Source organism: Anarhichas minor, unplaced genomic scaffold (genome assembly GCF_050575085.1).
Source record: "Anarhichas minor isolate MPS153535 unplaced genomic scaffold, ASM5057508v1 ptg000009l, whole genome shotgun sequence".
Taxonomy (NCBI): domain Eukaryota; kingdom Metazoa; phylum Chordata; class Actinopteri; order Perciformes; family Anarhichadidae; genus Anarhichas; species Anarhichas minor.
Window position 1 is genome coordinate 5,637,426 of NW_027466455.1, and position 22,479 is coordinate 5,659,904.

The window sequence follows — 22,479 nt, forward strand, 5'->3', positions numbered from 1 at the left end:
CTTGTATCAGGGTGTGAGACTGTGATGATCAACTCTAAACAAAAAAAAGGTAGATTAATGAACCTTTAACAATGCTAAAGTTTTTTAAAATGTAATTTTCCATTCATAATTTACAGTATATTTCTATATGGATATTTGTATCGTAGTAACACAGACGCACTTTTCTGGATAGTTTATTCAATGCTTATAATTTTATAGATATTTCATTTTATATTGAATGCATAACAATAACAGCACAGAACAAATGAAATTGTACCATTAACCCAAATAGTGAACGCATTAACTGCAGGAAGTACAACCATTTGGATGAATTATGAGCAGAATGTTTCCTGTGAATATTGTATCATAGATGACTTTTCCTGTTATTTTCATAATTTTTAATACAATTCTCTCTGTATTATGAATTTTTATACATTTTTTAACAATCACACATATCTAATCTATCTAAGGCTTCTTCTTTTTCTTTTCCCTGATGCTTGGCTGATGCTGTGAAGCTTTGGTGACCTTTAGTGGGGGTCAGGGCCCCAAGGTTGGGAACCAGTGAATTTAGAGCATTGTAACTGTTACCTGTCGCTTTCACTCAATGGCTCCATCGCCCTTTCTACTTTTCATCTTGGTTGATTTAGTTTTAGGTTAGTGTACATGCACATTGTATTCATGCATATGTTTAAACTATGTATATATTTGTTTTACTATGTATACCGACATCTTCGACATAAGTACTTTGGAAATTGCTACAGTGTAGCTAAATGTAGCTGCTAGCAAAAAAAGAGCAGCTTGACATGTAAACAAACAAACTTATATGATGTTATGAACAGTTTGCGTTAAGCACATTTTCAATCAAAAAAGATTAATTTGAAGAAAAACATGTTGTACATTCCCATGTCATTTTTAGATTTGGTGCTCAATAGAAAAAAAATCTGAATAAAGAAAAAGCTAAAAGTTGAAATGTCCCTCTAACTCCAGTGAGTCAAATATAATATGAAACGGCAACATACAGTATAAAAATGTTATGGTTTAATAACTTTTGGCTCAATCCTTTTGCTAATGTCAAGAGTGAATTATCATCTAAAACAACAAAAATGTGTTTTGAACAATAGGTTTCACACCTCTATGACTCATGGTGAGGGGGTCTTGCCGGCTGTTTGTGTCCAAGTCATGAGTCACCATGACAATGCTGCTAGCCGTCTTAAAATAATTATATATATTATATAGGTACATTGAAAGTTATTTAGCAACCTTTTTCACATGTAAAGACACATTCTTGCCGTTTTCTCATTTTGAGCTACAATGTCCTGAAATTGAGTTTAGAGAAAAGTATCACTAGCTAATACGATAATAAAGGCCTTACTACATGCTGCCGCTGAACCCCCTTTAGTAAGAAAACAGTGTTAGTATGTGTGTGTGTAAACATACAGTAGCAGTGATTGACAGGTGTGTGCGACTCACCACAACCAGGCACAGTGTTGTTTGTACTGCAGCTCTTCCGGCTCCTCTTTGCCTTGTTTCTGCTGCATCTCCAAATCAGCACGTTGACCCTGAAGACAGGCACAAAACACAACCACATTTCAGTTCACCGTGCAGGTAAACATCGACATGACTCTGTCAAAACCAAAGAAAGACTCACAGTTGTAAATATACAATTATAACAAAATAACAAATATTCAGAAGTATCAGTATATGGACAGATGGACAGCGCCGCCTTCGTCCCTACTAGGACACATGAAGAGCATATAGATGAATGTACTGCTCAGGTTGATCCTCCCATTTCAAATGCTACCATTTGAGATACCAAAATCCAAATTTAATAAATTGGACCGACTGCTCTCCAGATTCATTTGGCAAGGGAAACGTCCAAGAAGACTTAAACCTTTGTAACTTTCCAAAATGGCAGGAGGTCTAGGACTTCCACATCTTAGATAGTACTTTACAGGCAGTACAACTAAAACCTCTAACTGTGTGGATAAGAGATCTCATGGTTTAACTTAAGCCAATGCCAGCAACTTCCACCTGAGCTGCATGAAAAACACATGTTCACCTTATGCTCATGGAGAGAGATATGATACTCATTTAGGCTCTCCACATCAATCTCTCCTCTGACAAACAGGCAAAATGAAAGATTTCACACCTTTTCAATTAGATATAAGATTCAAAAGATGGTCAGATATGGACTTGATTATGTGCACTAACTGTGTGAAAGGGACAATCTGAAGCCATCTGAACAATTAAGAAATGATATTCTCCTTCCTGAAAGTGACTCTTTTAGGTTTTCACAATACAGACATTTTTATCAAAACATTGTAAAGAATTGTAAATCCCACAGGACCAGAGAAATGCTTGATACATTTACAATTGAGGAATGATGAGGGAAAATGTTATCTCTAGCTTACATTAGCATCATTTATTTATGAACCCAAATAATTCAGTACAAATTAAAAGAAAGATGGGAGGCTGAGATGTAATATGCTCTGAAGCACACTTGGTCACTAACACGTGGGAAGAATTATTGATAATATGGAACACCACCGATAATAATAATAATAAGATGGGCCCAACACACACCGACACATGTTGGAGAAACCTTTAAGGAAATCATCTTCACATATTCTGGTCATGTTCTCAAAACGACCACTCTGGGAAGAGGTTTATCGAGCTCTTTGAGAGGTTTTCCACACAGACACCCTCAAGACCAACGCATCGCCTTATTAGAGGTCAAACCTGAGGGCTTAGTGGGAAGAGCTGCAAATGATGTATTGCAGATCCTACCAACCACACCAATGATGTGTGTTACTATTAACTGGGTAAAGCCCGAGACACCCAAGTGCAATTAGTGGACCCAAAGAATCTGACATATCTATGATTTGGAGCAGGTGACCTACTCTACAAGACTATAAAAGAGTCATCGAGTTATAGAAGCTCTTATTTTATAGGTGGAAAATGTATTTTCAGACTCCATTTCAGCTTGTTTTATTACCCGCCCATGTTTTCTTTGGGTTTACATCATGCAGACACAAATTTAAAATAATTTAAATAAATCAGATTAAATAAAATAAAAAATGAAAATAAATGTGTGTATTGGGAGCCAAAGACTTCCATACCCATGTGTACTTCTGGTGGATTCTCAATTCAGTACACAGTGTTATGAATCTCCTTGCTCTACATAACAGTGCATGGAGATGGTGTCCTCTCTCGAACCACACGCAGTATTGATCATTTCTTCAATAAACATGTCATCGATCTATCAGTTGCCAGCAGCACAAACCTGTAGGACAGCGTGGAAAGCTCGGCTCATGAAACCTCTCCAGGCCTGAGGCAGGAGGAGAGCACGGTGCCACTCGGACGGCTGAATGTTCACCTGCACATCACAAACAACAAGCAGGCAAGAGTTTGTTTGGGTCAGTTTGAAATAGTTAAAACCAAAGAGGAGCGTGAGAGGAACTGGTGTACACGTACTTCATGAATGAGGGCTGCCAAGGTCTGCTGGTAGCTGCGGCTGCGGCTGACGAGGAAACGATCGATCTGTCTGCCTTCACGGTCCGTCTGCACAGGCAGGTCGTAACAGAGCAGCAGTCCAGCTACAACACACACACACACACACACACAATCAACTATAGAAGCTTTGTAATTGCACACTGGAAGTGAAAGAACCCGGAAAATGAAAACCATAAAGGGTCAGTGTGTAGTATTTTGGGGTATGGATTAGCAGACATGGAACATAATATTCATGACTATGTTTTCAGTAGTGTATAATCACCTGAGACTAAGCATCATTGTATATTCCTTAGTTTAGAATGAGTCCCTACATAGGGAGCAGGTTCTCTTCACAGCGTCCGCCGTAATACACCGCCATCTTACTACAGTAGCCCAGAATGGACAAACCAAACACTGGCTTTAGAGAGAACAGCTAGTGGTTTTATGTTACCAGAAGGCCACTGTAGTTTGCTTGCTAACTGTCAGTTTGCAAGCCCGGTAGTTTAGTGTCTGATCAGACAACCTGTTCACACAGCATATTGAAGTAGTCCTGTCCAAATACTGGACACAAAACATGTCTGTTTATACTGCAATGGCTTGACACGTTTCCAGAACCAAACCAATGCAAACATGTAAAAAAGTAACAACCTAAAGCCAGTAGCTGAGGGTGGATCTCAGATGGTAACCCACAATTGAAAAAACTCTCGCAAGACTCACTGGCTGACAGCCTATCCTAACCTTAATAACCTTAACCACTCCAGGTCAATGCCCAACCTTATACATCTCGTGAGACTTTTTCAAATTGTGGGGTACCATCTAGATACAAGCCTGAGGGGGGTCACAATAACATAAACACCTGTACAATATAATACAATCCAACACTAAACTAGAATTACCGCTTCGCAGTAGAGTTGCAGTTTACATCCATGTTTGTCCAAAACGTCATCAGAACATGTTTAGTGAGGTCACAGTGACCTTTGACCACCAAATTCTAAGTTCATCCTTGAGTCCAGGTGGATGTGTGTGCCAGATGGACGGACAGACAGACAACACAAAAATATAATACAGGCATAAATATGTAACATCTAAAGCTTCACACAGGTGGATTTGCAGGTGGATGGATTTGCTCACCTGCCAGTCCAGGCTTCAGCCCGGGCTGCTTGTTTTTCTCATAGGTTTTCAGCATGAATGACGGAATCCCGGCCATGGTTTTGCCCTGGTCTGAACGCAGATTCCCCCCCCTCAGGGCAGAGAAGTACACTCCCCGTGGCATCTGGCTCATCTCCTGCTTCACCAGTGAGGTCAGGAAGAGCTCGAAGGCTGAGAAGAAAAGATCTAAATGAGAGTCTGTAAGGAGGAGAACTGTAAGGTAAGACTGAACAATGATGAACAGTAGCAGAGGTTCATCTTCCTCCAATATGATCCCTCACTGGCTTTCCACCACAAACACTGCCCATTGTGTTCATCTGGCCCAGTTGGAAGCGCCATGGCACCTTTATGAAGCCAGATGTTTGACCACAACGTGATGTACCTGGCAGAACAGACACGGGGGTGAGAGCCATCAGCTTCACATAAGATGAACCTGGGATGGAGAGATCCTTCTCTTCCTCCTCCTCCTCCTTCACTTGTTCATCCTCCTCATTCTCAGGGGCCTTTGTAGCTGGTCTGGCCTACAGAGCAGCAGAACCAACAAAACGATGTTAACAGAAGATCAAAAAGATGTGAAACGTATTACCACCTTCAGGGGAAGAAAACTGATCAGTAATCTATAGAGGGTCAAATCATAATCCATAAATAGACCAATATCTAAATGACCGTTACAATTCTATGAACAGTTCATAGAAGTAGAACCAAGGGTTCTACAGATAATATCTAGTTAGTTTTACAGTGTATTTCAATTCTATTTTAGGTGCATTCCCAGTTTATTCTGAGGTTTTGTAAACTGATAAACAATTGATGTCAGACACACAAAATAAAACATTGACCTACTGGTTGTGCTTGATGAAATGCCATGTGATGTAGAAATCATTGAATACTTTATGGGATATTTGAGCATCATAGTGGGGCCACCCTTGCCATGGTGAATGTAGACGATTGAAGTAATACATTCCTCAGTGTGTGCTATATTTATCCAGAAAGCTGAGTCCTGCTGCTCACAGAGACATGCCAGCAGTGCCTACATGTACCAGAATGCATTGCACGCAAGCTCCTGACACCTGGAGGGTCCCCGCCGTTTGGCCATATCTTCATGCACAACCTCGGCCTCGCCGCTGTATTTCTTCAGCCGTATACTCCCATAAATAGAACCGAATATTCAAGTGAGCCAAAAACACTATGAAATGTATCCTCCTACGCAACATCCTCTGCTCTCAAATTTTGGGATTTTCGCTCTTTGCAATGAAGTGAACCAAGAAGTTATATTTTTACGGGTCTACCCAGAGGTGAATCCAAGCTGAAACAATCTGTGGTTCTTCGTCACCTCCAACTGCATCATTGTCGCATCACATGACGGCACTGGAAGCAGGAAGTACAACCGATTTTGCAGCTCAGCTTTCCTGGTCAATATAGCAGCATTGAGGAATTCATTGCTTCTATCGACTACAGTCACCATCAATACTGATTGGACGTCCACATAATAGGTGGCAGGTTTTCCCTTTAAGTTTCCCATATCATACCACACATAATCTTTTGCATTACACACTTGGAAAGAAAATCCGCTAACAGAAAGTTGTGTGTGGGGAGAAACTACTCAATGTGTAATGTAATGTAATACTTGAGACTGTTGACTCTTACTGCCTCAGGAAGAAGATTTATTGTGTGGACCACTTCAGGAAAATCTGCCAAAGCCCTGTAACCACAGCTGGCCACTTCTGGATCCTGTTACAGCAAACACACACACACAGCTTTTAACTCAGGACATACATAGATGACTCAATGTTTGAAATATAAGCAGACTGCAGGAGATTTGACACAGATGACTAGGTTTGACTGAGGTTTGAGCAGACGTTTCAGGGCTCTGTAAAGCTGAATAATGATCATTCTCTGGGGAACGTAACTACATTTCACATTAGACAGGTTTGGTTTCATTCTAATTTTGTAAGTTCCATGTGAGAAACGATTTGCTGCACCAGCAATGTTTTGTCAATATGACAGGAAAATGTATCAAATTGATCAAGTGTCTAAATTCTGTAAATGATGACACAAATCCCCCCAGACCTGGGGGTGCGCACACGCACACACACGCACACACACACACACACACACACACACACACACACACACACACACACACACACACACACACACACACACACACACACACACACACACACACACACACACACACACACACACACACACACACACACACACACACACACACACACACACACACACACACACACACACCTTGCTCACAGCATAATTCCAGAGAAAGCTGACCACCTCCTCCTTCAGTTTCTGGGAAAACAGAGCATTTGTAAAGCAAACAGTAACTTTCGAATTTTCAGAAATTACACTCACTGGTTATGTTATAGCACTCAACAGTGACAGCAAACATGTTTCAGCCCTACTCTTTATAGATACAGAACAATCTGGGAAATATGCTAATTTCTTTCTGAGAGTGAGAACTCAATATCAGTGTTGTGTCTGTGTGATGTATACACAGATGAAGTCAGTACAAGGTAAGCTTAGCTTAGCATAAAGACTCTGTCCAAAGCACCAAGTAATTTGCAGAAATGCAAACACGTTTGTGGGAGTTGTGTGCAGGAGCTACATCAAACCTGATGAACAACGGCACGTCCATCAGCCCCGCACTTTTGTTTAGGGTCTCTATTTTAAGTGGGGGGTCATCCGTCGGTGAGCACAGGTTTTGGTCTCTGGTCATGTACAATGGTACTAAACCTGATAACCTCACTCTGATGACAAGACTTCAGGAAGCTGCACACAGTCGCTGCACTCACTAAGACATAGTCTCAGGAAACCTGAAATGTTTGCATTGTTGTTGGAGTACATATTGAACTAACACCTTTAGAAGTGTTGGCAGGGTTATTTTGAACTTTGGACAGAGCCCGGCTAACTGTTTCCCCCTGCTGCCAGTCTTTATGCTAAGCTAGGCTAACCACATCCTATAAACTTGTAGAATAGACACATAAACTTGCTGCAATCAATTCAAAAGTAGGCACATAAAGACAGCTGGCTCTGTTTATATGTATACAAATATATATATCTATGTTATTATTATCTATTTAAAGGCATAATGTGCAAAAGTTTCTGATTAGTCAGAGTCTATTTTTGATGCCACCATTAGAAATGTTCTACACATGCTAGCTGTATTTTGGGAATACCCCCCTTTGGAACGAGCAAACAGACTGATGGGAAGACTAAAAACACTAAAACTAAGCTCTAACAGTGCATCAAACACTTTCATCCAGTACATCCGATACCTCGTATTCATCCGACTTAACAGTGAGCTGGGGAACCAGAGCCAGAAGTTCCGCTATGACTTTGACCATCAGTGGACGCGAGTCACAGCTCAGCTCGGGTCCCAGACTTCTCCATGTTGAGACGATGTCCACCACCTGCAACACAAGCCTCACTCAAGTCAGTGCCTAGGTTTACCGCACATGCAGCAAACGTTGGCTACGTGTGTGTGTGTGTGTGTGTGTGTGTTTGACCTCTGCCCGGCACAGCTCCTGTAGTCCTTGCAGGGCGAGAGCAGCAGGGGTTGCCATGTCTGGTCTGGTGCACTGGTTCAGAGTAAGCGTGATGACAGCCAACATGTCACTTCCATGCTGGTAAGGCCTGATACACAATCATAAAACATGATGTAAATGAATAGGTGTAATTTAAATAAAAGCGTACGACGTTACTCAATTATTTGCCTCTCCCCTTTGCATTAAATCAATCAGACCCTAATGTCATCCCTCAAAGAAAGCACCACTTCCCGTCACACCACATCCCTGACCTCTCTCTGCAGATGTCCCTGAGGCAGGCGGCTCTGGCCAGGATCTGCTCCCACTGGGCGTCCCTCCCCACCACCACCCTGCTGTCTTGCTGGCTCAGCAGACGCTGCAGGTCCGGGTAGATTCGATCCTGACAGGGAGGAACAAAGTGGGTTGTGAGGAGGAGGCGGACAAGAACGCGACACGGGAAACACGATGACCGTTCGTTATCACGGACCTGTTTCTTCCAAAGAGCGGTCATGAGGCGCATTGCCACTGCTCTCAGCTTGGGGGCGCTGGCCAGCATGTGGAGAGTCTGCAGCACCATGGGGACACAGAGCTGGAACATTAAAGCACATGGCGTGTGTTATTGGTTAAGATCAGCTGAAATGAGCTTTCTGCACATACACATTCAGAATATGAATCACACTTCAACAAGAACAACCCTTAAAGATGAGGATTTGAAATGAAGTGTGATGTGCAGTGGTTTGTATTTCATGTCATAACATAACATTGCGTAGGTGCTCAGTACCTTGTGAGTCCCAAGGTTTGGCAGGCAGTTCAGCACAGCGTGAGCCAGGACCGGATTCTTCTCCTTCCCCAGTTTGAACAACAGAACAGGAATAAGGGAGGGGACCTGCAGACACACAGTCTTTTATTTATCAAGGGTCTTAGAGTAGGAAATGAGTCCTAACTGGCCAAAAGTACTCAGATTGACACATTTTTGGTCCTACATCTACACTCTTGGAAATAAGGGTTCTTCATGAAGGCCTGAGATTCTACCCAAAACCATTTGCTTCGGAAGAACCCTTTTGAATCAAAGAGTTCTTCAATGGTTGTTGAAAACATGGGTTTAAAGATCCTCTCAGCCAACACAGCCCCAAAAACTCTGATTGTGAACCATGATTGTTGTGGGTGGTGTGCAGCACATCAGCCCCGGCCCTTTAAGAGTCTCAAAAGAACCCTGGGTGGGTTCTAGATGAATACCTTGGAATAAATAAAAAAAACCTGGGTGGGTTCTTGTTAGCACCTTAAGAAGGTGGAAAGGTTCGGAATCGAACCTCCAGAGAGGGTTCTGGGTGAAACCATCAGACCATATAAGCATTCTAAAGGATCTCTCATAGGGGTTTCTGGGTAAAACTTGTATGTTGGGATCTAGGTAGAACATTTTATAAAGTTTCCAGGTGGAAACAAGTTTTCACAATTTCACGTCAGCTCATGTCCATGCGATCGTCTGCGGAAAGTATAACCAAGGCTTAAGAGTGTAGGACTAGGTGTAAGGAAGTGTTTTAGGAAATCCCTCCACTCAGTGCTGTTCTGTTAGATGCTAGTAGGGATGCCCCCTGAAACTCCGTTCTAAATGGGAACCGGTTCTAAATGATTAAAAACCCGGAATATTGATGCGGTCCAGAGTTAACGGTTCTGCTATCGGTACTTTAGAAGTTCTGGAGTGAGATGTTCTCGTCTCAAACCTCCTCTCTCTGTGTCTTTGTGCTTCTCACACACACACACACACACACACACACACACACACACACACACACACACACACACACACACACACACACACACACACACACACACACACACACACACACACACACACACACACACACACACACACACACACACACACACACACACACACACACACACACACACACACACACACACACACACACCTCCAGTAGAGGCTGAGCACAAACTCAATAAAACCTTAAACAGTGAGAGGAAACAGCAGCAGTTCATCACAACATGTAGCCAACAAGCAGAACATCAACCTGTTTGTCCACTGCAGGTAAGGTTAGTGATGATATACGCAGTTTGATCAGACGAACAGGATAATCAATGAAAGATAATCACTATGAGAATTGTTTAGCTGGGAATGTATTTTAAGGATTTTGGAACTTCTTGTACTGCTGCTCAAGAAATACTATTTGTTTACATCCTAGAATAATAAAGCAATGTTGATTCTTTTCTTTATTAATTATTTTTTCTCTCACAATAAAATCAAAAAGAACCGATAAGCAGTATAGATAAGAGTACTGGTATCGATCCCATCCCGACTGACTAGAAGATTAATAGACTAAGAGGGGAGTGGTTGCGAATGATTGATGACAATAAGCTTATTAAAAACAGAATCATATTGGATATGTGTGGGCTGCAGAGAGGAGCATGTGCCGTCCCTGCAGAAACCAGTTGTCCTCTTCATGGTCATGGACGTCTGAGTCCCAGCTCATTTCCATTCAATGGTCACAAGTCAGACAGAGAATGAAGGACAGTGCAGGGTTAACGGTCTATCACTCCCTTTAGTGCTGAGGTCAAAAATAGGAACTAGTCACGGTCCTTGGACGCATGTCGTCAACAGCTCTGCAGTGTAACAGCCTTTAATTAACATAAAGCACTTACTGCTGCCCTGCACCGTGGCCGTTGCATAGCAACCACTTTACCTGCTTGAGAGGAGGGGGGGCAGAAGAAGGATATGGAGTTTTTCCTTCAAGCTGAATCCCTGAAAGAGCTGGTGTTGACCCTAAACTACAAACTTCAATCAATCAATCAGGGTACATAATCCTGGATCAATGGTTTTTGGTTAGTTTCATTACTGCTCTCATCTCTTGTAACAAAGACAGACTGAGCAGGCAGATGTGGGTGATGTGATACTGTGAGGAGGGAAGTCCAATGCATTCTAATATGCCAATAACGTTCCACCAGCGCATTCAAACGGCCGGCGCAAGTGTCACTCTGGGAGCAATTAGAGCAGCAGGGGAATACTGGGAGGCCTCTAACGAGCCCCAGTAACGAGGAGCCTATAACACCGTGTGATATTTCACATCATCTTCTGGAGCTAGTGACTCCATTTACAGTCCCTGAGGGTCAGTGGGGTAGTCTGTCACTTTAAACCTCTCTCTTCATGCGACCAGCAGCAAAAACACCTTTTCCGCACATTTACGCTATTGCTTTACATTTTTACAAGCGATTATGAAAATCACGTTGCAAAAAACAAAGCCTGGTTTCACACCTGAATTGCTGATCAAATTGTGTGGGTGATACTTCTAAAAGGGCTCTTTAATTACATCAAATGCAGAGAGAACCAGAGCTATATTTAAAACGGGCCTTGATTTCTAATTTCACCTGTTCTCCAGTCAATGCAAACTCAACCTTTCCTCCATGTTTACCTGTTGTGTTGATAAATTCAGCATAATGTACATTAACACAGCTCTAACTCCATCAGTACAACAACATACTGATGTCACACTCACCTCTTTGAACAGGAATGTTCCATTTAGCTGGGTTTGGATAGTTGATAACAAGACGTCCTACACAGATATTTTCACAATAAAAGTCTTCTAGTGTCTCAATGGGCATATTCCATTCTTTAATAGTAACCTTTCAATGTCATGTTTCATTAACGGTAGCGCGGAAACATCCCAGGCACTGGTCAATCTTCAGATTTTGTCTATTTGGGTCTGTCGATTTTTCCTAAAATCACCTAAAGTTAGCATTACTTAATATCTTATTTGCACATTAACATTTTAGACAACTTGTAATACAAAAAAATAATTATCTTAATGAAATCAAGTGGGGACGATCCATGGTGCCATTTATTAGTTAAAACATTTGCCCTTTTCAAATATTTTAACTGACAGATTTATACAATATATTATAACTAAAAACATTTTTATTTTCTAATTTATAGAGTGATAAAAAGAGATACTCAAAATTCCCTCTGTAAAAACCTTGAACTCTAATATGTTTCAAAATGAAACAACAATTTTGAACCTGGCTTTATCCAATTTATGTTCTGGAAATGTATGCAAATTAGCCCATATTTAATAAGATCATACCTCATTTGCATACATACATTTTCAGTACCTGTTAGTTCATCTTTTTTAGTGAGTCAGAGGGTGATGAGTTAGTGATGTGGTAATGTACATACTAAGTTCAACAAACACCCAAATGTAACCTCATGTAGTGCTGTAACTTATTATCATTATTGTGTGAAAATTCTCATGAAATGCAGTGATAATAAAAAAAAGTGTAACAAAAACCGGCTTCACAAGTTGAGGCCACTATGTACTAAAAAAAAGGCAGAGGCAGCTGTATTTTGCCTTGAGGTGAAATGTGAATATTTTAGTTTTGAGGAACCACCAGGCTGAACTGAGGCTTGTGGATCAACTACCTGGCAGGGGTCGGCAGCAGCGACGGCCTGGCTTGCTTTCAGAGCCAGCTGGCAGACGTCTTCCCGACTCGAGATGATGAGGTGGGTCACGATGAGGGCCAGGGAGCAGAGCCGGCTATGGCTGGACGACAGGGCCGAGCTGACCGACAGCAGCCACTCAGCTGCTGCCGCCGAATTGTCTGCCACTTTACGCAGCGTCGACAGAGCCAGGCTGAGCTCGCTGTACCAGGAACTGAGAGGAAGAGCCAATGGTGGCCCAGACTGAGTAGAAGGAGGGAGATGAAGAAAGGTTTTTCTGTTACACGCTCAAATCTATGGTTAAACACATAAAGAGCTTATAGTACCATACTACCCTACTAGAGAGCTGCGCTCCATTAATTCAGGGTTACTTGTGGTTCCTAGAGTCTTAAAAAGTAGGATGGGAGCCAGAGCCTTCAGTTATCAAGCTCCTCTTCTGTGGAACCAGCTTCCAGTTTCAGTCCGGGGGGGCAGACACACTCACCACATTTAAGAGTAGGCTTAAGACTTTCCTCTTTGATAGTGCTTATAGTTAGGGCTGGCTCGGGTTTATAGTTAGGGCTGGCTCGGGTTTATAGTTAGGGCTAGGGTTGGACCAGCCCTTAGACAAGCTGATATAGGCTTAGACTACAGGGGGACTTCCTAGGATACACTGAGCACCTCTCTCCTCTTCTTCATCTCTGTCTGTATGAATTGATGTCCCATTAATGCACATTACTAACTTTGTTTCTTCCCCGGAGTCTTTGTGCTTTCTCGCCTCACAGGTTCCTGTGTACCCAGGTTATACCTAGACCTGGTCTTGCCTCCTGCCGTGGTTCTGTCATACATTGAATGTGTTGTAATTACATTGAATGTGTTGTAATTCTGTTATCCTGTTCTACACATCTCCTCCGCGAATCGCCACCTTAACGTGGTGGAGGAGTTTGAGTGGCTCAGTGATCCTGGGAGCTATGTTGTCCGGGGCATTAGCCCCTGGTAGGGTCTCCCAAGGCAAACGGGTCTCGGGGGAGAGCCCAGACTAAGAGCGGTTCAAACGACCCTAATGATAAGCAGCCCACGGACTTTAGCCACCTCGCCCAGACCAGGGAAACTGGGGCACCCTCCCGGAGCCAGACCCAGGAGGGGAGCTCGTCGGCGAGCGTCTGGTGGCCGGGCCTTCGCCCATGGGGCCCGGTCGGGCTCAGCCCGAATAAACAGCATGGAGCAGCCACCCTGTGGACCCACCACCCGCAAGGACAAGCATCGGGGTCGGGTGCAATGCAGACCGGGCGGCGGGTCAGGCGGGAGGCCTGGGCAAGCCGATTGCCGGCAGCATAGACTAGCTCTAGGGACGTGGAACATCACCTCGCTAGCGGGGAAAGAGCCAGAGCTGGTGCAGGAGGTGGAGCGATACCAGCTAGATATAGTTGGACTCACCTCCACACACAGCGCTGGCTCTGGAACAAAGCTCCTGGAGAGAGGTTGGACTTTGTCCTTTTCCAGAGTTGCCCAGGGTGAGAGGCGCCGGGCGGGAGTGGGGATACTCACGAGCCCCGGCTGAGCGCCGCTGTGTTGGAGTTCTCCCCGGAGAACGAGAGTGTCGCCTCCATGCGCCTACGGGTTGCGGGGAGCAAGGCTCTGACTGTGGTTTGTGCTTACGCACCAAACAGCAGTTCAGAGTATCCGGCCTTCTTGGAGTCGGTGGGAGGGGTCCTGGAAAGGTCGCCACCTACCGACTCCATAGTTCTCCTGGGGGACTTCAATGCTCACGTGGGCAATGACTGAGAAACCTGGCGGGGGGTGATTGGGAGGAACGGCTTGCCCGATCTGAACCCGAATGGTGTCTCGTTATTGGACTTCTGTGCTTGCCAGGGTTTGGCCATAACGAACACCATGTTCGAACATAAGGTGGCTCATAAGTGTACCTGGTACCAGAACACCTTAGGCCGGAGATCAATGATCGACTTTGTAATCGTATCATTTGATTTGCGGCCGTATGTCTTGGACACTCGGGTAAAGAGAGGAGCAGAGCTGTCAACTGATCACCACCTGGTGGTGAGTTGGATCAGATGGCAGGGGAACCGGTTGGAAAGACCCGGCAAGCCCAAACGTGTAGTGAGGGTGAACTGGGAACGTCTGGCGGCGGACCCTGTGCGGGAGGTCTTTAACTCCCACCTCCGGAAGAACTTCTCACACATCCCGAGGGAGGTTGGGGACATGGAATCCGAATGGACCATGTTCAAAGCCTCTATTGTGGATGCGGCCGCTAGGAGCTGTGGCCGGAAGGTCATCGGTGCCTGTCGTGGCGGCAACCCGAGAACCCGGTGGTGGACACCGGAGGTGAGGGAAGCCATCAAGCTGAAGAAGGAGACCTTCAAGGCCTGGTTGGCCCAGGGGTCTCCCGAAGCAGCTGACAGGTACCGGCAGGCCAGAAGGGCTGCAGCTGCGGTGGTCGCGAATGCTAAAACTCGGGCATGGGAGGAGTTCGGGGAGGCCATGGAGAAGGACTTTCGGTTGGCCTCAAGGAGGTTCTAGCAAACCATCCGACAGCTCAGGAAGGGAAAGCAGGGCTTACCCCAGGCTGTTCTCAGCAGGGGGGGGGGAAACTGCTGACCCGGACAGGGGACTTAATCGGGCGGTGGAAAGAGCACTTTGAGGAACTCCTAAACCCGACCAAAATGTCCTCTGCAGAGGAGGCAGCGCCTGAAGATCTAGGGGGAGGCTCACCCATATCCCTGGCAGAGGCCGCTGAGGTAGTCAAAAAGCTCCTTGGTGGCAAGGCGCCGGGGGTGGATGAGATCCGCCCTGAGATGCTGAAAGCGCTGGACATAGTTGGGCCGTCCTGGCTGACACGCCTCTTCAATGTCGCATGGGGGTCGGGATCAGTGCCCATGGACTGGCAGACCGGGGTGGTGGTTCCCATTTTCAAAAAGGGGGACCGGAGAGTGTGCTCGAATTACCGGGGTATCACACTACTCAGCCTCCCGGGGAAGGCTTATGCCAGGGTGCTGGAAAGGAGGCTCCGACCGTTTGTCGAACCTCAGATTCAAGAGGAGCAATGTGGATTCCGTCCCGGCCGTGGAACAGTGGACCAGCTCTTTACCCTCGCAAGACTACTGGAGGGGTTCTGGGAGTTTTCCCAACCAGTCTACATGTGCTTTGTGGACTTGGAGAAGGCTTTCGACCGGGTCCCTCGGGGGTTCTTGTGGGGGGTGCTGCGGGAGTATGGGGTGCCAGACCCATTACAACGGGCGATCCGGTCTCTGTACGACTGCAGTAGGAGCTGTGTCCGCATTCTCGGCAATAAGTCAGACACGTTCCCGGTGGGTGTTGGCCTCCGCCAGGGCTGCCCTTTGTCTCCGGTCCTGTTCGTGACTTTCATGGACAGGATATCTAGGCGCAGCCTGGGGGTGGATAACGTCAGGTTCGGGGGTCTCGGGATCGCCTCTCTGCTGTTTGCAGATGATGTGGTCCTGTTAGCCTCCTCGGATCATGACCTCCAGCATTCACTGGGGCGGTTTGCAGCCGAGTGTGAAGCGGCGGGGATGAGAGTTAGCACCTCCAAATCTGAGGCCATGGTGCTCTGCCGGAAACCGGTGGATTGCTCCCTCCAGGTGGGGACGGAGTGCCTACCTCAAGCGAAGGAGTTCAAGTATCTCGGGGTCTTGTTCACGAGTGAGGGTAAGATGGAGCGGGAGATCGACAGACGGATCGGTGCGGCTGCAGCAGTAAAGCAGGCCGTCTTGGTGAAGAGGGAGCTGAGCCGGAAGGCAAAGCTCTCAATTTACCACTCGGTCTACGTTCCTACCCTCACCTATGGTCACGAACTCTGGGTCGTGACCGAAAGGACAAGGTCGCGGCTACAAGCGGCCGAAATGAGCTTCCTCCGTAGGGTGGCCGGGCTCAGCCTTAGAGATAGGGTAAGGAGCTCGGTCATCAGGAGGGAGCTTGGAGTCGAGCCGCTACTCCTTCGCGTCGAAAGGAGTCAGTTGAGGTGGTTCGGGCATCTAATTAGGATGCCTCCTGGACGCCTCCCACTGGAGGTTTTCCAGGCACGTCCAACTGGGAAGAAACCCCGGGGAAGACCCAGAACACGCTGGAGGGATTAAGTCTGGGTCAGCCTGCTTGGCCTGTTGCCACCGCGACCCGACCCCGGATAAGCGGAGGAAAATGGATGGATGGATGTTCTACACATGACATCTATTGCACTTCTGTCCATCCTGGGAGAGGGATCCCTCCTCTGTTGCTCTCCCACAGGTCTCTTCCTCTTTTCTCCCCGTTAAAGAGGTTTTTGGGGGAGTTTTTCCTGTTCTGACGTGAGTGTTCCGGGACAAGAGGATGTCAAATGTGTACATATTGTAAAGCCCTCTGAGGCAAATTTGTAATTTGTGATTTTGGGCTATACAAAAATTAATTGAATTGAATTGAATAAATAAACAAATCAACAACTGAAAAAGAAGAAGAAACGTCAAAACAGAAATTGAGAAGACTTGCATGAAATTCTCACCAATGCTGGTTACTGAGGGCCATCTTTTCAACAAAAAGCTATGCAGGTATAAAATTCCCACTGGAATTATTATTATTATTGAAAGGAAGTAACATCAGAAACGCTCCCTTAAGCTGCTTGGTCAGCAGTGTGGACGTGAGAAAGGAGCCAGGGTTTGCTTTTCTGTCTCTAGCTGTGTTTCATTTCTTCACTCTTCATGTGATCGAATGAGTGCAACACTACGAGAGACTGTCTGTAAATGTGCGCCGGTATCCATGGGCGCATGGTTATAGTTAAATGTGGGGGTGAGAGATTAGTGACAGGCAAGGGGAGGTATGGAACCTGAATGTGCCTTTTCCTGTAATATAAAGACTTCAACCACAGCCGATAGAGCTGCTATTTCACTATCGAGCTCAGTCTTTATTGCACTATATGTGAAAGTATTGCTTTTTCATTGTGTTCTGTACTTTCAGCAGTGATTGACAGATGAAATGTTCCGTTTTGCCTGCTGTGAAGCTAGCGTATATGGTAGAGAGGACTTCCTGCAGTTTCTCGTAAAATAAAAGCTGTTGAAATGTTAGTTGAAAAGTCCAAAAATGCTGAATTATAACCGCAGTGTATGTCCGACTGGAGTATTATGAGATAACTGGTCATATAAAACAGTCGGATGTAAGTATTTTTGATCTAAACTAGCTCAAATCTGGTCGTTCATTTTGTGTCACAGGCTGCTTATCAATGACAGACTAATGACCATTATAGAACCTGGGAGAAACATCCTCAGTGCTACCTGTCCTGGTTTATCCGTCTCTCTGCTGACGCGGCGGAGCAGCCTGTGGGCCAGGTCCTGGTTGAGACTGTGTGTCCGCCGGTCGGCCAGCGGCTCGGTGAGGTCCGAGCAGGACAGGAGCTGCAGCACAGGAAGAACCAGGACTGGACTCAACCAGGGTGACGGCTCAGCCTGCTCAGGGACTAAACTCAGAGCTGTGTCACCCAGAGAGAGAGGGAGCGAGAGGAGAACAAAGCTCCATGAAGGTTAAAGAATCCATATGAGTAAATGAGGTTGTAAAGTAGGAGAGATGAAATTAACAACAGAGGAACAGCGGGGGACTTGAACATGCCAACTTGGGAAATTATGTAGCAAGGAAGCATCATGATAGTTTTAACTATAACTTACAATGTATGAATAAATCTGTATGTTCAGACAACATGCTGTGTACTGACTGAAGGACTCTCTAGTTTAAGCTATAAATCAAGAGGCATCAATCAAATGAGAACTGAACATTGCCTTCATTTCCCCTCTTCTAACAGTAATAGTCATTTCCAGGAACTTCCCCTAGAAATGACAGTTACAGTAAAGATCAGTTCCTGTCTGCTCTCACCTGTTTACAGAGCGTTAAAATTAATATCTAGAAATATCACTTCATTTTAAACTTCTAATAAAACTACCACTTTTTTATTGAAAATATTGTATTAAAATGATGTGTTTCTTAAAATCTCATACAGAACAGTAGTCCTCATATTTTGTCATACTGCAGTGATGATTCCCAGTCAACCAGTTAATGGGACATTTTGTAAGTGTTTGCATAAAGCAGCTTTAGACTTTAAAGGAATAGTTCAGCTTTGTTGAAGTGGGTTTGTATGCGGTACTTCTCTTTATAGTGCTTATAGTGAGTTTATTACCTTCAGTAGATACAGTTTCAGTCATTTTACCTCTCAGAACACAGGAGCCGCTGGTCCTCTGCTGCCTCCATCGGTTAGTTAGTTAGTGTTATTGTGTGACTTTGGTGTTTTAAAGATTAAACTCTGATCAGAAAAGTCACGCAAGAACACAAGCTGATGGAGGCAGCGGTAGGCCAGCAACTCCTGTGTTCTGAGAGGTAAAATGATTGTTTTTGTCAGGAGTCTTTGAAGAGAGAATTAATGGAGATAACGGCAGTGACTGTATTCTAAATATAGGGTACATTATCTAATATAGGTAATACACTGACTATGGAGAAGTACATCATACAACCACACTTCAAAACATCCACACTATCCCTTTAAGAATGTGTGTCGAGTACTGGATGTCTCACCCTTTTAACAGATGTATTAAAGAGGCTTTTACCCAGACTGAGCAGGCTGGTCTGCTGAGCTGCAGGGACCTCTAACAGGAGCATGGCCACGCCCATCAGCAGCTCGTCCAATGGCAGCTCCTGCAGATATAAACGGTGAAGATTAGATGAGCTACTGATGATGAAGTTGTCCAGAGTAAATAATAATCTAGAGTTTTATTGGACCGTAAACTGCCGTGTCACCTGATGACCAGCTGACAGTAGCCGCTGCAACACATTGAGAAGAGGTCGACAGTCTCCGTTTAACTCCAGGCAGCGCTGGCAGGCACACAGCAGCTGTAGAAGCAGCCCGACTCTCTCGGTCCTCCAGCGCTCCTCGGGGGCCGGGACGAGACCCTGAAGCAGAGCGTCCACGAATCCACAGAGCTCCAGCACCGCCTCCACGCTGTCCACCTGCCATCACAGACAGCACCACACCAACTCCTCTCAGTGCTTTCATTCCTTTCCTCGACCACATTTTCCCCCGATAATATATTGTTGAAAAAGAAATTCATCTGAAACTGAGTGACACCAAACTGCTGCTCGTGTGAGATATGTTTCGCGAAAAGATTTCACAAGAAGGTGCTGCAGGAAGCAGACGTTGTTTGTCACTTGATATTTGAGTTCTTTTTTATAACAATATCCTTCAAGTTATTATGATAATGTAGGAATAGGAAAACTAAGCAACATTTTAGAGGTGACTTGTTACTACTAAATATACTTTTAACATACTTTATTCAGTATTATGTGTTTTTTTTGTATCTAGTTTATTTTTTTGTTCAACCATGATTGATCCAACAAATGTATTAATTAAAAAAAGACTACAGGGATGAAAACTTGTTTAGGAAGCACTGTGAGAACAAGATTTGAAATGAATTTAAAGTGGGACTATGACACTTGTTGTAAACAGTGGCCACTATGACTACAAAGCACCTTTCTCTTCATTTCCCAGGATTCTCTTGAGACTGTTCTTTAAAACATCATCTGACCTCACTGACAGTGAGTGGAAGAAGACCAAAAGCAGGAAACAACTAATCTTGCGAGGTGCAATGTGTTTACTTGTCATGCTACTTTTGTGATAAATGTGGCTTCTGATGGATTTCCACCTAAATGCACTCTAAAATCAGCGTGTCACCTGCATGTGTGGCACCAGCTGACAGAGGCAGTGCAGCAGGCTGTCAGACACTGGGGAGGTGTGTTCCTGGTCCTTGTTCTGGAGGACTGATCCAGCTCCTGGGTGTACGGGCAGCAGCACCCTGAGGAGTCTGTGCCGCAGGAGGGCGTGTTGGGGTTGCCTCTGAGGCTCACAGTACAGGTACTGCAGGAAGGGGGCCAGCATGGTGATGTAGGCTGGTTCCCTTCTGCAAAAACACAAGGTGTGAAACGGAAACTTAAGCCTTAAAAAGAAAGCAGTATGTGCAGTGGTGGTGTGTGTCTGTGTTTATCCGTCATCATTGTAATAACAGCTGACGCGGTGGGGAGAGGAGTTATCGGGATGGGTGCTTTGAAATTCATGCAGCGAGGGGGGGGGGTGATTGGATGGAGGGTTCAAGGCCTCTGTGGCAGCCATGCTAACCTGTCAGCAGCCTGCCCAATGAAGTCATCAATCTCCAGCAGCAGAGTGGGCCAGCAGTCCACGCGGTTCTCCAGTGCAGTGATGAATGGGTGAGGGCTGCTCCTGCAAAACAACACAGATGTGACACAGATGTTAGTAAACCAAGGTTATCACCATTCAAAACACCGTATTTTTCACGAGCTCCTACATTAAAATACTGAAGGTCCAGGTTCCAAACTATTACGTTAATAAACTTAAACTACAGATATGACTGATAGTTTAACTGGAGAATGTGAGCCCTGAAACTGACGTGATCAACTAGAGAGAAGACGTCTCACTCTGTTGGATTTCTTGGAACTACAGAAGCAACCCTTCACAAACAGCATCTCAGTGCTCCAGACTGGGATATTAAATCCCAAATAGGGTTTCTCTCGGTCACGTTTAAAATCCTCGCCTGAAGTTTTAAATAATGCCTCTGCACATCGATGTCTGGACATCTTTTTTTTCAGTCTGCCTACTGTGTTCTTGTTAAATTATATTTTGCGACATTGATAACTGCAATCAGACGCAAAAAAAAGTGCTACTTGCACAAACTTTATGGGCATGTTTGCACTGTAATAGCATTAGCACGATATCTTTTGTGAATCGGACCTTCAGACGGAGCAGACAGCGGCTGCCAATTGATGCACAATTCATGGTGCCATCAGCGTTCGTGATCCATTCTTTGTGAATTTGCCGGTCGGCACACTCTGATTGTACAGTGTGGCAACAAAGTGGGAGCTTCTTCCTCTTACAAATGATCTTTGGCCGAACACAGAAACCGGCTGCAGAGAGCACTCAAACCAAACATGAAGGTTATCACATGTCTCTTCGCTAATGATAGAGTTTAGCCAATCTGTGCATTTTGCCAACCTCCGTGTCTGAAGTCACAATCGCTCACCGGTGCAGCCAAAATTGTTTAGCATTAACACCCGTTGATTTCCATCTCATTCTGAGAAACGCTGAACAGAAGAGCCTGGCTGTCATCAAGGAGAGCAGCAGCTCTGCAGCACAGGTCCATTCAAATAAGCCTGAATCGCCCACAAATCTCATATTCATATGAAATCTTCTGCTTATTATTTGTAGTAAAATAGCAGTTTTAAACCTAGCCGTCCTCTACCTGTCCTGTCCTGTGAGTGTAAACAACACACAACCTCCATTACTCGTGCATTTGCAAACCCATTAAGTCCAGACAAAACACCGGGGTCAAATCCAAGGTGAAGCCCACAGACGGGCCAGAGGTCAACTCAACAGTACTTAACCCACGCCTTCCATCCATCACATATCGAAGTGTAGGAAGGAAGTTCAGTGACTGAGCATGTCTGTGCATGTGACAGACTACAGCGAGGCCTCGACATGGACTACACAGCGCCCCCCCCTCCTCCTCCTTTACATGCTGTTATCTGTCCGACCATCTCTGTCCCCCTCCTCGGGTTCCCTGTGTCTGTCTCCTCTACACGGCTCCCATCCATCAGCCTCCCAGCTCCCTGCTTTTCAGCCGCCACACAAAGGGAGAGGCAGGAAGTCGAGGCCGAGACCTTCCTCCTCTTAGTTCAACTCCAAGTTCACCAGTGAATCAGAGTGCTGGCAGACAAATGGGCCAGGTAACATCCGTTCAGTGGAATGCTCAGCTTCCTGGGGGACGTCTGAGGGGAAGTCTGGGTTTGCCTCATTTACCATCTGAAAGCACCACAGCAGGAGAACGTCACTAAAACATT

At 45.1% G+C, this 22,479-nt stretch overlaps 1 protein-coding gene across 1 annotated transcript in view; it reads right to left on the reverse strand.

The window, feature by feature from the left end:
- focad (focadhesin) overlaps positions 1-22,479 on the reverse strand; it is a 59,694-nt gene that overhangs the window by 21,884 nt on the left and 15,331 nt on the right. Inside the window, exons 6-23 of the mRNA XM_076087212.1 lie at positions 20,744-20,845; positions 20,303-20,528; positions 19,372-19,581; positions 19,182-19,269; positions 17,865-18,058; positions 12,595-12,855; positions 8,947-9,051; positions 8,653-8,754; positions 8,438-8,565; positions 8,148-8,274; positions 7,917-8,051; positions 6,880-6,930; positions 6,265-6,348; positions 5,003-5,141; positions 4,603-4,791; positions 3,454-3,575; positions 3,263-3,355; positions 1,450-1,538 (exon numbers count right to left, since the gene is read on the reverse strand). Coding sequence (XP_075943327.1) covers positions 1,450-1,538; positions 3,263-3,355; positions 3,454-3,575; positions 4,603-4,791; positions 5,003-5,141; positions 6,265-6,348; positions 6,880-6,930; positions 7,917-8,051; positions 8,148-8,274; positions 8,438-8,565; positions 8,653-8,754; positions 8,947-9,051; positions 12,595-12,855; positions 17,865-18,058; positions 19,182-19,269; positions 19,372-19,581; positions 20,303-20,528; positions 20,744-20,845 — 2,445 coding nt within the window. The remainder of the gene's footprint in view (positions 1-1,449; positions 1,539-3,262; positions 3,356-3,453; positions 3,576-4,602; positions 4,792-5,002; positions 5,142-6,264; positions 6,349-6,879; positions 6,931-7,916; positions 8,052-8,147; positions 8,275-8,437; positions 8,566-8,652; positions 8,755-8,946; positions 9,052-12,594; positions 12,856-17,864; positions 18,059-19,181; positions 19,270-19,371; positions 19,582-20,302; positions 20,529-20,743; positions 20,846-22,479) is intronic.